A 15,546-nucleotide genomic window follows, 5' to 3' on the forward strand; every position below is an offset into this window, starting at 1 on the left:
CAGTCATCACAGCTTACCCCCCAGGGCAGAATATGCTTCCCTAGCACTCTAAAGACGCGTTTACTCTGACCATACAGAACTTGAATTAATGTCCAATTGTGTAAGTACTGTAACTCGGTTGGCCTGTCATCTCTGATTAATAGTGGCCTGTTTTCTCTCTTTTTGGGGCAGGGATAAAACATGTCAATACTCACCTCTCCAAGAGGAAAGATAGAAGTGGTTCATTGCCGAAGAACAGAATCACAGGATATTTATTGTATCAAAAACCTCATTAGAAAATTTACCCAGAAACTGTTTGGGAGTCTTAATATCATCTATCTTCTGTAAGTATGTAGCTATATAAAATCAAGAATGTTTATCAATTTTGTTACACACCAGGAAGGGACCCTACTCTTTTGTCCTCATGGGGCTCATGGTGAGGAAATAGGCAATGGCAAATCTGCCCAGCTGAACAGGAGAGCTTTGGGAACAACCAACACATCATGCACAATCCCACCCTTCAGCGAAACTCGGGTTTGGATCTCCACTGCCCCACCACCCACTAGTAGAGGCACTTGGGGCAACTGAGTAATACTGGTTATCAGTTTTGAAGATTTATTTTCTGTCACGCTCTGCCAATATTGTCTTACTCAGCTGTGAGGTAGCCACTCTCGTGTCTGTTTTACATGAGAGAATGGAGGCTGCCCATGGGTTGAGCAGTTAGTAAGTGACAAAGCCTGGTTGACTCTTAACCACTGTTGTTCAAGTGCCCTTCTAAACTTCAGAAGATTTTTTTCTGGAAAGATCTTTTTTCTCCTTGTTTTGATTTTTTAGACACTAGAATATAAATATACTATAATCTGTTCCCTATTATTTTCATTGGAAAGAGGTAGCTCAGTATTTTGGATTTCATAAAGTTTTGTATTAAATACAGTTGGAATGTTTAAACTAAGGCCAGCCTAAGACACATTAAAATTTATAGCTTCTGATTACCACACTGATAAATGTAATGTAAATGGGCATAATTTTGTTAGAGAGCAGTAAGGTAGGTACTATGTATAAAATGCTTTAAAAATATGTATACCAGTGAAATTGATGGGTTTTTTTTGGCATTATGTTGGATTAAAAACCTTAATAATTTCCTCTGGATGGAAACAATATGTTGATACACACACATACACAAACGCAGATGTTAAGGACTGTGAAGAGAACATTATCAAAATGAAATCAGAAACTTGAGGCAAACAGCAGAAACCGATGCTGCTTTCTCCTTGAGGATTTTTGCTACATTCTGGAAGTCTCACATGTCTGTTTTGACAGCTTTGCAGAGAACAGAAAATAAGTACTCCCCCCATCTAAGGAGGGAAGTGTTGGACCCTTTGTGTAAAACTGGGTTGTTCTTTGTAAGGGTGAAGGAAGCGTAAACCCACTGCATAAAAATGGACACTAAAGAAACTAGTTGGTTTCAACCTTAGCATAGAATGGACAGGGATAAAACCTCTCCCAAGAATTCATAAGCATGGGTTGATTTGAGGCCCATGTTCATTATCTGTGTGGTTTTCCAAATGTTTAACAATTGGGTATAAACAAACTCTGGAAGGAAATAATGGGAAGTGGAAGAATCAATATTTGAAAAGATAATGACTGAGAACTTACCAGAATTATTGAAATGCACCATTTCTCAGATCTGGAAAAATTCAGTGAGTCGCAAACAGGATAAATACATGGAGAAATCCACAACTAAGGGCATCATAATGAGACAGCTAACAGCAAAGCTACATAGAAGATCTGAAAAATAGCCAGAGAGAAAAGACAAATTGCTTGCAAACAACTGAAGATTAAAATAATGATTTCTTACAGCAACTGTGTAGCCAGAAGGTAGTGAAATATCTACAATATTAGAGAAAAAAATAACATCAAACTAGAATACCCAGTGAAATAATTTTTTAATACCTAGGGGAAAATGAATGCATTTCAGACAGACAAAAACTGAGTTAGGTTACCAGTGGACTCTGAATAAAGGAAATTCCTAGAATATACTCTAAGCAGAAGGAAGAGTATCTCAGCTGGAAAGCCCAAGATACATGAGGGAAAGTAAACAAAAATATGCACAAATATGTGGGTAAATCTAAGAAAAAAATGTCTAACTTGTACAAAACAGTAACAATAATGGCTAATCTAATATAGACATTATATATAGATGTAAGTTACAAGATATAAATAATGCATGAGATAAGTTACAGGACGAAACAGCAGATAAATTAGGAGGTGCACAATTAGAATAAAAGCACTCTTTGGTATTACTCAGGAGAGGGGTGCTAGCTGGTATCCAGAGGTGCTCCTCTTCCCTCCCATGAGCTATACCTGCATTTATGTCCTTGTGTTGTTCCTTCTTGCCCTGAATCAGGACAGGCCCTGTGTAACCAATAGAAACCAGCGGAAGTGATACTATGACTTCAAGTCTAGATCATAAGAGGTCTTACAGCCCCCAGTTGGTCTTCTGGAATGCTCTCCCTCAGCACCCTGGTGCCATACTGTTAAATGTGTCAAGTCACATGGCCACAAGCAGACGTGTCAGTTGCCAGCCTTGAGTTCCCAGCCAGCAAACAGCATCCAGTGCTAGCTGTGTGAGTGGAGTCATCACAGACATGGAATATTCTGGTGACTCCAGCCACAGCTACCACATGACTGCTGTCACGTGGGAGACCCCAAGCAAAAACTGCTTAGTCAAACCCAGTCCACGTATAGAACCATGAGAGAGAATAGTACTTTGCTGTTTTAAACCACTAAGCTTTAAAGTGGTCTGTTCCACATCAATTGATAACTGGAAGAAAGGGTGAAAGCCTTGTCAGAAAAATACGTTAACATGCCAACGATAATAATTAAAAAGAGGTTTAGGAATGATAACTTCTGGTGTGTAGAGGGGTGACTATAACATAATTTAAAACAAATCCTAAATCTAAAGGAAGGCAACTGAAAGTTTTTGACAGCCAGTTTGTTTCTGAAAGTGAGCTTCATACCCTTGCTGGGTCTTGGAGTAGCTGTGAGAGTACCCCAAATCTACATGTCTAATGTGTTTGTTTATGTATTTCCTAAACTGGCAGATATGAATAGCATAACTTACATCATATGGGAGGGGAACACTGAAAGTTTATTTTAATGTTAAAATGGGATCCTTATAACTGAAAAGGTTGTGACCTACCTTAGAAACCAGGATATTTTCAGAATTAAATTACATTTTTATTAATGTCCTAGAGGTCCACAAACAGCTGCCACCCAGCCACTGTAGTCGTTCATTTTTCCTCTTAGGTAACTCCTGTCCCCTTGCTGAGACAACCTGAAGGCTTAGAGACCAATTTTACAGGAATTTCTAAAACTGGAAGTTTCTATTGTAGTTTATTGAGTTTTATTTTATTAACTGCCAGCTCAGTCACAGAGTTATAAGAATGAATAAAACTGATCTCACCTAAACAGTCTGCTAAACTTTAGGGAACAGAGTGAGCAGATTGGGCATGGCAGAAGAGTGTAAATGGCTAGAAGAATTGGCCATGTCACAGGGCAGTGGGTAGGGTAGTTGGTGTGGCTGTAAAGGGAACGTTGACTTCTGTGTAATTTGTGATGCCTAACTCGGCAGAAAATGGGGACCCTGAAATTTAACCAAAATTTCTATCAAGTATAGTTAAAATGAGTTTTGGCTGAACTTGGAAAATTCCCTAAACCGATTGAATAAATGAGACCTTACTCTAATGTAAAGAAATCTGATTTCTGTTGCAGGTTAATATCTTTGAGCTTTAACATATTTTGTATCAAATATATATGTATATGTAATATATATATGTATATATGTGTATTTTTTGTTTTATTTCAAAGAATAATTTTAAATTCAGCCTTAAAAACATACCTCTCCCTTTACCTTTTTCTTCCTCTCCCTTCTTTGCTCCCAAGATGATTTTCATTTGTCCTGTAGAGAACCAAATGGCTAAGAGGTAATAAGAAGTGGATATTATACATACAAAAGGATAATGCCACAAAAGTTACTTTTTGCAGTCAGCCATTTGGAAATTGCAGTGCATTTTCCCATTAAAACAAAGATTCATGACTGGTTTCCCAGGCCAACCCACAAAAGCCTAATTAATCTATAATGTCTGTGTGTGGTACAGTACTATGCTAATTGCACTATAGAACCCAACCCATCCTAGGTTCCCATGGATAAATGCATTTCAAGTTCAAATTGGGATTCCAGGAACACACTTCCCTTGCTTCCCGGAGGGGATGCCAGCTGCTTTGTTGCAGATCTTACGCATGTCCTCCTCCACCATCACCTTTGTCAGCACTGACTTGCTCAGGCTCCTGTGCCCTGGGCCCTCATCTGAATTAGAGTGAGAGTTGGAAGACCCGCCCGCTTCTCTTCTCTTGTCTTTATTAACTCTCTGGGTTGCCTTAAGACCCTCTGGGTCACCATTTCTGCATTTGGATCAGGTGATAGCTGACATGCTCACTTCAGTAAGAATCAGTTATCTCAGGGACTCAGGGTTTGGGGAAATTGGTTAAGAATGCTGACAGAGGTGAGCCAAACTCAGCCTGGCTGATGCCCATAGTTGACTAACTATCCCTATTTGCCCAGGACTTCTCTGGTTTCAGCACTGACAGTCCCATGTCCTGGGGACCTTCTCAGTCCCAGGCAAACAGGGACAGTTGGCCAACCTAACTGTGTGTGTTTAGGCCAACATAGTGGAATTAGCTGCTTGGCAAGAATAGGGCAATTGGCAGTCAAATAATCTTCCCAACCAATCTCCAGGGAAGGGTATTGGACTTTATAGCATAAATATAACACCTTTCTTAATGAAATGTAATTGTCAATAAAAGTTTAATTGCTAGTACCAGATGTCCTGAAAGATCTACTTCCAGACTTGCTGCCCCGTCATTCCTGCCTTTTCCAAAGGTTGTCATACCTTATGAAGTGGTTGCTGAGCTTCTGAAGCCAAAGGAGGAAGACAATGATACCTGCTTGTCTGTTTTTTGGTCTTATGTGTGCAGTTGTATCATTTCCACAGGGAAAAGGCAAACCTTGCTGTTACCCTTCACAATGACAAGGAGGAGATCATGGCCCAGGCTACCTTCCTGGATTATCCCAACTGGAATGTCGCCAAGCAGGATGATTGGGTGTCTGTGTTCCGAGAGCTCGACAGTGAAATCCTGTGCACCGTAAGCAATCATGCCCAGTGCTTATTAAAACAGACTTAATTTTGAATAGAAGTCCTGTGTTTGTATATATGTCTTTTCAGCTTTTAGACCGACCATTTCAAAACACACAACAGAAAGTATGACATCATGACAGAATGAAGTTAGCTGGTGGGGAGGAAAGGGGAGTCAGAGCAGGAGGCCAGAGGGGATGGGAAAGAGTAGGTAACAGCCCAGTCAGTGAGGTGCTGGCATGGACAGGCATGCTGTGCTGAAGAGGGCTGGGTGGGAGGAAGGAATCAGCAGGAGCATTAGGATGAGTGCTTCCCCAGTCTCCACACTCCAGGAGTGTGTCCAAGGTCTTCAGTATTCTGGCAGGGCACCTGCTGTTTGCACATTTGCCCCCGTAATGATGACAACAGTCTCAGATTCGTCACACTAGAATTTTCAAAGTGCCCTCAAAGACTCTGATGTCTTTTTGCTATGGGCATGTGACAGCCTGTCAGCTAATGGGAGCCAGGTCAGCAGTTGCCAGGGAGCTGGGCCTTGGGGGCTGGTGCCAGGCCTGAGCTTTCCCTGCATTCAGCCTGCCAGAGCCACAGCAGTGTCTGGCCCCAGTTTCTGTGGAGAACCAGAGGCATGATGGTGGGCAGCACGCTTGCCTGTCACTGGAATTGAACACACACACTCCAGCCCATTAACCAGCATTTTTTCAGTTAAGTGGTGTCTTCCCTTGGTCCTCTGTCTCTCTTCCACCTCTCCACCCTGTACACCCAGTTACCATTGTGAGAAAAGTTACCTCAAACTTTGAAATAGGCCAAAAAGGTGCTCTCAGTCCAATGCTTATGCCTTTGATTGACTTTCTTTTGACAGCTATGTTACAGTTGTGTAGGAACAGTGATTAACTTGTAGATTCTTGTCCATTTGCAATTTAAATAATTTCTATCTGGTCAAAGGTTACTGTTTACAGCCCAGTAGGACATTAGTGGTTTTGTATCTAGCCCAATCACCTTATTCTAACATTCCCCATTAGATTGCCTAAGGTAGCCAGCCCCTCAAGTGTGACAGACCATTTTTATTGTCTCACTGGTCACCTCATTCATCAATGGGTTGATGTGTAATCAAGATTATATTTGCAATAGGGCCATGATTTTACCTTTTTGAAAATTATAAATTAATACCATTATTCATGAATTCTTTCCCCTTTTGTTTCTTGTTCTCTTATTATCATTTCTTTTTAAACTACTTCCTACAACAGTTAAGGGAGATTGGCTGTTCAGTATGGTAGCCATCAGCCGTATGTAGCTATTGAGCACTTGGAATGTGAATAGTCTGAATTGAGATGTTCTGTAAGTATAAAATATACACTTGATTTCAAATATTAAATGGGAAAAAAGTGTGTAAAATATCTTACAGTTTTTATATTAGTTGCTAAAATGATAATTACATGTATTAGGTTGCATAAAATATATAAACAATTTCTCCTGTTTATTTTTTAAAAATGCTTCCACTGGAAAATGTAAAATTACATATGTGACTTGCATTTGCAGCTCAAATTATTTTTCTGTTGGACAGTGTTAGTATAGAGCCCTAAGGCTTGATGTGTTACCCCTCCCGAGGAGCATTTGCAACTGAAGTAATGATGTTTATCTTAAAGCTAAAGACTAAATCTTGAATTATAGTATTTTTGATAGAAGAGAGAACTGGGGAGATGTCAGCGAGTAGTAAGCCATGTACCTCTGAGGCTAGTTCCCTGGAAAATGTAACGCAGATGTGAAGTAAGGCTGCTAAGGCTTTGGCTAGTAGCAAGTGGGCAAGGCTTACGCTACTGGTGGTGTTGCAGTTGTTAGCTGGACTTTGGGGTTTGTGTCATTTGCCTTTTGGGTGTTTTCAAGTTCATGAACCAAGGTTATGATTCTTCTCTTGCTATTTTATTCCTGGTAAACACTCTGACCGAGTGTTCTTAAGTCACTCACCACCCAGCAGGAGGGGAGACCAAGGCACACGGATGTGCAGGTGGGAACCTAAGGCCATCTGTAAAATTGCTTAGCAAACGAGAAACACAGCACTCCTGGTGTCCTGATGTAGGTGGGCACTACCCTCGCCAGTCTACCACTGCACATTGGTGTTCTTTGTGGAACTGGAAGATTTTCCTGTAAATACAGGTTACTGAGTTGGGCAGTCCAGTGTGTGGGTGTATAGAACGCTACTCCTTATTTTGGCCACTTGAAAAGGCTTCAGAAGTTATGGGGAAACACTCTTTAAAAACGTGAAAAGATTTAACCTGAAAGTCACATTCGAATTTTGCTAGTTTAAGTTTTCAGTTCCCAGGTTTTCTGGTTCCCAAGAGTAATATTTTATTCTGACTCTGGGAATGTTGAACAAAACAAACTGTTGGATTCATAATGTGGCATCTGCCTTCCATCCTTCAAATTCATAAGAGAATCTTCCCCTCCCATCGCTTGAATAGGGCAGCAGCTGTTGACTCAAGAGGCCTGGGGAAAGGGCAGTTGTCTTTCACTTGGCATAGACACCCCCGAGGACACTACCACGAGTTAATAATGGATTTCACTCTGCCGCAGGCTCTCCCCTCCCTACAGCTGGTTTGTGAGGGTAGGAGAAAGGGCCAGATATGCTGAACTCATTTACAACCCCTGATTCCTGGAATAATTCTGAGTGAAGAGGACAGAAGGAGGCCAACAGAGTCAGTGAGACAGCTCCAACACTGTCTGGGTGTCTTACTACTTTAGACATAAAATACCATCCACAAACCCCAAGCAGTTATGTCTATGACTGCTCCAAGCCCTCTGACCACCTCCCACCCTGCTCTTACACAGCCTGAATGCTGACTCAGCCTTTAATCTTGTCTTCTTTTCTTCTGCAGTCTCTGAACACGTTGTTCATGCACCTCTTTGTGGCTGTAGATGAATATTCTGTTGGCTGCTGCAAAGAGATTATTCGGTGAGTGTTTGGGGCCTGGTAGACAGTGATGTTGGGGGACTGGCAGCAGCACCATGGACAAGACACGTTAATGCCAAAATGATACACAGGAGACTGTGCATAACTGTAAAATATGTTTAAAGGATGTGAAATTCTTTGAGGTATTTAATTTGCTTGTAATTTATGGCTATTTATGAAAGCATTTACTTTGAATAGTAGTGATATTTCTAAAGTAAAATTGGTTTCTTTGAATTGATGCTCTCTTCACACATATTTAACTGTCATCATTTCAGGAAACAGTGCATTCCTTTAAAAAAAAGATTTTGGGGGAAATAGGGAAAAAGTAGTGTCGCAGGCTTGGATGTTTCTAAAAATAGGTTTCTTCACTCTTACCTTTAGAAACATTTAACATGACAGATTACAGAAGCATCCTGAATAATATGGCATGCAGAAATATGATCAATGGGGATACTAGGTGATGGTGATACATCTCTGACAGCCCGCACTGGGAGGTGGCCTCAGCTTTCTAGTCACTTTGTAATGTCACACCACACCATCCAGATGCCAGGTCAGAGGTTAATATTAGCAGAAATCTGTTGAACATGGCACCCTTTATTCAGACAGCAAAGGGGCCGTTTGGAATCCAGGGACACGTAGGGGAAAATGAAATGGTGTTTCTGCCTTTGCAGGCCAGGAGCAAAGAAGCCCATGTGGATTTATGAATGCCTCATTTTTTTAGTGAAGGCATTTGTTTCATCCAGGTGCCAGCTAGGGGTTGTATTGTTACTGACACACATTCCACCTCTCTTTCCCTTGCCAGGACCGTGTTTAAGGCAGTGCCAGAACTGCACTTCATCTTTCTCATAGTGCCATCCCACATGAGCCTAGGTAAGCTCTCCTCAACTACCTCCTGTCCCCAGCTACTATACAGGTAATTCGTGCTTAAAATGGTGCTTTTGGGAATGTCCAAAGTGTATAATGTGTCTATGTGGTTATGTAACAACTAACACAATTTAGAATGGAAGCCAGTTATTTTTTGATAATAGGAGGCTTCATTTCTTTGTCTCTGTGATTTAGGCTCCACTCTTGTTACTGTGTTTGATCAAGTGGGGAATGTCCCAAGTCTGATGTATGATGAGGACTTGGCCGTCCATGTATGTCACAGGCACAACCATTACCCTCAGCTACACATTCGCAAAGCGAGGTAAGGCTGGAGCCCTGACTTTTGGTACTTAAGCTTTACCCTGATGGCTGCCTCAAGAAGAGTTTTTAAATTGCCCATTCTTACTATAAGTGCTTATAGCTTGGATTAAATTGTCTCATAATACCCATAAGCATTACTTCATTTGGAGATGTTTACAGTCCCCCTTGGTGACATAATTTGCAGGACTAAAGAGCTGACGAGACTCATTTGGTGCTATGTGGCCAGCAAAGTTGTGCATTTACTACTTGTGGGTTTCTGTAAACACAATCCTTGGCCCCACACTGAGTGAAATAACTTTCAGTTAAAACAAACTTAAAAATGGATCTGCCTATTTAGTTTTCCCAGTAAAGCCCTCCCATTTTTCTGACATTAGTGAATGAGGATTCTTTGACCCCAAAGATGAGTTTTCCAAATTGAAGGTCTCTACTATCAGTGGCCCACATGGCATGTCCCGAAGTTCAGCGACCTTAAGGAGATGGCTGTGGCAGATTCTATCTTTGAAAAATGGCCATGGCACCATCTTCCATGCTTTAAGCTCTCTTATACTATGGCCTTGCCACTCCTTTTATCAGGAGGTGGGGTCTGTGTCCCTTTGTGACTCTGGACAGATTGACTGCTTCAGCCCACACAGTGTGCTGGAAGGGGTGCTGGGTGACTGAGGCTGGAGAGCTTCTGCCTGACTCCCTTGGGACTCTCGTTCTGGAGGAAATAAGGGGAAGAAATCTGACTGCCTGAGATCACTGTGCTGGAAAGGCCACATTGTGGCACCAAGGAGGACAGCCCCAGCGGGGCTCCTGCCAACAGGCAGCAGTGACTGCCAGCCATGTGAGTGACCATTGCGGACATCCAGCCAAGCAGAGCCCCAGTGTCTCTGCAACTGCTTGAGAGACCCCAAACAAGGACTGCCCAGCTGAGTCTTCCAGATCTCTGACTCACGAAATTGTGAGCAAAACAGAATGGATGTTTTGAAATAAGAGTGCATATGAAATCATTTCACAAGAGTGGTGACTTGGCTTTATCAGTGAAGAATAAATTCACAAAGAATTAATTCAGGGAAGAATAAATTCATTCAGCCATAGCCTTATTTGATGAGTCTAGATTTCTTCAGAAAGTATTGAATTTAAAATTTACAAAGTGAAATCCTACTATTTACCAGGCAAGGAGTATTATTAAGAATTTGCAATAATGACATCAGGTAGACCTAGATTCTAATTTTGGTTCTACTACTAGCCAGATGGATTAACTTGAAAAAGGAACTTGGCCCGTGCAGGCATCAGTTTCCCCTCTGTCAGAACAAAAAGTGTATTGCTGACTGCATGGGGCTGTTGCAGTGATGGGTGAGCTGGTGAAAGTCAGGTACATAGCACACTTCTGTCACATGTAAGTGCCCAAGAACATTAAATAATACTGTTAATCTTACTAATATTATTATAGTTAAATGGAGAAAAGAGACCCATCTACAATAAACTGTAATGCTTTGTGGCTTGGAAGAAGAAAGGACAGAGAAGGATGTAAACAGTTTCACACAAACCTTTTCATACAAACAAACAAAATTCTAAATGCCCACTGACAAGTAAATGTTTCCTATTACAAACTGTGGTGCACTCCTGCAGCATATACTACTCAGCAATGAAATGGAATCAACTACTTATATATACAGTAGGGTGGGTCAGTCTCAGAAAGTTCATGCTCAGTGAAAGAAGGCAGACATAGAAACAAAGACCATTTACTGTTGATTCCACTTTTATAATGTACAAAACACACAAAACTAATCTGTAGAAAGAAATCAGATCAGTGGTTGCCTCTGGTGGAGGGAGGGAGTAGTGAGACTGGGAGGGATGTGATGGGTTCCTGGGTGATGGTGATACTCTATATATGGATTGTGGTATATGCAGTTGTCAAAACTCATCGAACTGCATTCTTCATATCAGTGCATTTTACCGTATGTTGTTATATCTCAATTAAGAGAAATGTAAAAGAAAAAGAAAAAAGGCTTCATGGAAAAAAGAAAAAAGGTAGCTGCTTTATTTCTTAGGAAGGATGAGTCATGATTCAGTCAGAAGGATAGAATGGGCAAAGGCATGGAGGCAGGAGAGCATTTGGAATGCCTTTTACCAGGCAGGTAGGCAGGTGTGGTGACTGTTCAGGGTGTGAGGAGGATGAGCAGACCACTGGATAGCAAAGGAAGAACCACAGTGAGAAAGCTTTGTCTTGGAGCCAGCCGGGAGCACTGAAGAAGAGAGACATGGCATGTGCTGTATGTTAAAAGAACTGATTTTCATGTGGCCAGGGGCTTATAGAGGAGGAACACAGGACAGTTTGGCCAAGAAATGATAACTGCTAGAATTCAGGTGGGGTGAAGTCAGAAATCCAGATAGGATATAGATCAGGGGAGGTGCATGGAGGTGAAGAAATGCTTGAGAGGGAAAGTGCACTTTGTTGCTTGTTGCAAAGATAAATTGAAGGATTAAAATGTGTTAAATGGTGACTCAGAGGTTTCAAGTTTAGGGGGATGGTGGATTCATTAGCTGGAAGTAGAAATAGTAGCATTAGATGGACAGGAGAGAGTTGGAAATACAAGTCCTCTCGTGAGTGAGGAGATCATGAGAATAAAGGAGATTGTCTAGTTGAGGGGGAGAATTTCAAGTGAAAAAGCAGAGAAGTGGGCATAATTTCGAAAGATGAACTGTTAATGATAATAGAGAAAACTGGAAGAGAGGGAGAGTAGGTTTGGCAGAAGTAAGACTATTAAAGTAGCAAATGATGCAAGAAATCAAATAATTTGAGTACAAAGAAGAGACCATTAGATTTGGAAATTTAAAAAGACACAGATGAACTGAATAAAATTGATGAACTTCTAGCCAAACTGAACAAGAAGACAAATTACTAGTATCAGGAATGAAAGAGGTGATATCACTGAGATTCTACAGGCATTAAAAGGATAAAGGAATACTACAACTCTACAACAACTCTAAACTAGATGAAATGGGCTCATTCCTTGAAAAGCACAGACCACCAAAACTCATTTAATTAAGTAGTAACTTGAATGATTCAATATCTTTAAAGAAAAGTCAGATGAATTTTGAGTAAGAAGAAGGGTGGCTGCCTGCCCTGACACTGGCCTCTCCCTCTGCTTCCAGCCCTAACCCTGCCCCATCCTGATGTACTCTTTTTCTCTTATTCTCATGACTCTGAACTCTGCCTTCCCCAGCAACTGGACCTCAGCTTTTTCCCAAGCTCATCCCTTTGGCTCCTCTGTGCCAAACTTGGCCTCTCAGGCCACTTGGTTTGGGGTCCGGTCTTGTTCCTCCTTGAAGGGCAGAGTTAGATTTTGGAAATCAAATTGCAGTGAGCTGCATAAATAAGAGGTAAGAAAGTGAACACAAGTGAGTGGTCACTGCTCTCTAGAGAAGTTTAGTGATGAAGGAAAACAGAAGGAGGCAGATGTTGAATATTATGTAAGAAATATAAACAGTTTCTACTCTCTATGTGAATCTCTAGACAGCATGTATCTAAAAAAAGATTACTAAGGAATAGGGTAAGTTCAAATACAAATTATCCAACTAATTCAGGATGAGAGAGAGGAAAATTTCTTATAGAGAACTATTTTTCTTTACTTTCTTTTATTCATAGCTAACTGTTCATATTTTAATTCTCCTTATAAAACCTTTTTGATCATGATATAAATACTAATACAAGCCAAACACATTCTGAAGTAAAGGAATTTTGTGAATGAAATAACATTTTTACTTGATTCTCTCACACCTTTCAAATCTTCTCTCCTGATTTATGAAATTTCTCTTGCTAGGATCAGCACAGGCAGATGGCCCCTCCTGCCCTTCAGGAAATTGCATTCCTTAAAAATGTTTTATTGTAAAAGCATTCAGAAGTAGGCAGGTTTTTCATTATGTTATGAGAAATTTCTGTGAATTTTTAGGGTCATGTAAGTAGTGTAACAATTGATGTTCCTTTGTCTTTATTTCATTCTAAAATCATTTTTTTCCTGCCATTTGGAGGATGGGTTCATTTAATAAAATGAATTATATTTTTCAAGTCAAAAAGGTTATTTTTTTTTCTTTTTTGAGAGGGCATCTCTCGTATTTATTGATCAAATGGTTGTTAACAACAATAAAATTCTGTATAGGGGACTCAATGCACAATCATTAATCAGCCCCAAGCCTAATTCTCAACAGTCTCCAATCTTCTGAAGCATAACAAACAAGTTCTTACATGGTGAACAAGTTCTTACATAGTGAATAAGTTCTTACATGGTGAACAGTGCAAGGGCAGTCATATCACAGAAATTTTCAGTTTTGATCACGCATCATGAATTATAAACAATCAAGTCAGATATGATTCGTTTGATTTTTATACTTGATTTATATGTGAATCCCACATTTCTCCCTTATTATTATTATTACTATTATTATTTAAATAAAATGCTGGAGTGGTAGGTAGATGCAAGATAAAGGTAGAAAACATAATTTAGTGCTGTAAGAGGGCAAATGTAGATGATCAGGTCTGTGCCTATAGACTGAGTATTAATCCAAGCTAGACAAGGGCAACAAAACATCCACAGATGCAGAAGATTTCTCTCAAAACGGGGGGCTTGTTCCTCTTAGGCTGGCTTGTTTCTCTTATTTCCCCCACGTTTATTTTTCAACATCCATTTCATCAGTGGTTGCTTGCACTAATAATGGTGAAGATTACAATTCTTAAGACACTAAACCAGTGAAGAGTAGGGGATGTAATTATCCTTCTGTCTTTACCTAGCAACATATTTAGAACCAGCAAATTAACACTGTAATCCCTAGGCCTGTTTTTCTGATTTAACTATGTGGAAAATTGTGATATACTCTGCCCTCTGTTTACATACTAATTATTGAAGTTATTGTTCTGTATTTTGCATAATATCTGAAAGAAAGCATAGCTGCTGTGGACACAGCTTTATAATCTCTAGTGGCTTGATTAATCATTGGTGGTAGATTTGAGATATTCTCAGAAACTACTGGAATGGTCTTTCTTGGCAAAAACCTTCCTTTTTCAAATTCTCATGGGGGTGGGGGAGGACTCAGTAGAAAAAGATCATTTGCTGTCAGACAGTGTTGTAAAATAACTAACGTGGAATATTTTTTGATGTTGATAACAATGGTTAGCCAAAATGGGTCATATTATTGCTATTTAAAATAGATGAAAGAAAATTTAGGACTTTAAAGCATAATATTGGTGGTTTTTAAATACTAACTTTTTACTTCTTAAAGCAATTATTTTTATTGAGCATTTGATAGCCTCATGCTCTTCAGGAACCCACTTAATCTTGACTTCTGTGATACTTCATACAAATGAACACTCTGATGCTTAGTTATGAAAATTCTAAAGCATCTGAAAAGAAGGGATAACACAATTGGAGTTTCACCATTGATTTTCTTGAGTCTTACTAAATGACCCAGCAAATACAGTTTGGTTAACAATCCAACTGGAGTGATAGTATGCCAGAATAGACTTTTGGATCAGATCCTGGTGGTATAAAGGGCAGGGGTCTTGAATTGGCTTGGAATGTTCTTTGACATCATTTAGGGTTCAAAATCCTCTATAACTTTTACAATCATGACATTTTTCCAAGGAGTATAAGGTAAATGGTTCCAACACCCATTTTAAAGCTGTCAAATAGAATATATAGAACTGATGAATTTGATTTTCTTAAAGATCACCAGTAGAGGTCACAAGAGATCTTGGAAAGAAAAAGGGGCTTTGTTTTACACATCGGAAAAAAGAAAAATCTAGTTGACTGTAGGTTCTCCTACCCCAAGCTGAGATGGTGTTCAGGTAAAAGATTGGTTTAACCAAAATACACTGCATTTCTTTAGTGTTACCACTAAATGGGATTCTTTATGAATTTTTTCTTCATTCATTGGTTTCTTGAATCATATGCACACATACACACACACTCTCAGGTTTGAAGAAACACAATATTTATAGCATTTAAAATGATATCAAAGTTACTTTTTCAATGGTACATCTTTAAGTGTAGTTAATGAAATGCAAATCCTGTTTGTATGTGGAAAATATCATCAGACAAGAGAGAGGAGGCCATGGCAGTGTTCCGAGTGAACAGGTGGCCTGCTGCTGTTGATACGGTCCCTAGGAGAAAACTTCCATCTGTGAACCTGCAGTGGTGGTTTCTTTGCTGACAGGGAAATGGTGCACACTTCCCATGCTTGAGGGAAGCTAGCCCGTGGGTT

The 15,546-nt window shown here is 40.0% G+C and overlaps 1 protein-coding gene across 8 annotated transcripts in view; it reads left to right on the plus strand.

The window, feature by feature from the left end:
• CFAP61 (cilia and flagella associated protein 61) overlaps positions 1-15,546 on the plus strand; it is a 422,179-nt gene that overhangs the window by 6,801 nt on the left and 399,832 nt on the right. For all 8 annotated transcript variants that reach the window (XM_073236976.1, XM_073236977.1, XM_037022518.2 and 5 more), the window contains 5 exons: positions 172-323; positions 5,034-5,184; positions 8,045-8,121; positions 8,921-8,988; positions 9,178-9,304. In XM_073236976.1, the coding sequence (XP_073093077.1) occupies positions 181-323; positions 5,034-5,184; positions 8,045-8,121; positions 8,921-8,988; positions 9,178-9,304 (566 nt within the window). In that variant the 5' untranslated portion in view covers positions 172-180. The remainder of the gene's footprint in view (positions 1-171; positions 324-5,033; positions 5,185-8,044; positions 8,122-8,920; positions 8,989-9,177; positions 9,305-15,546) is intronic.

The sequence above is a fragment of the Manis javanica genome, chromosome 5, assembly GCF_040802235.1.
Source record: "Manis javanica isolate MJ-LG chromosome 5, MJ_LKY, whole genome shotgun sequence".
NCBI classification, from domain to species: domain Eukaryota; kingdom Metazoa; phylum Chordata; class Mammalia; order Pholidota; family Manidae; genus Manis; species Manis javanica.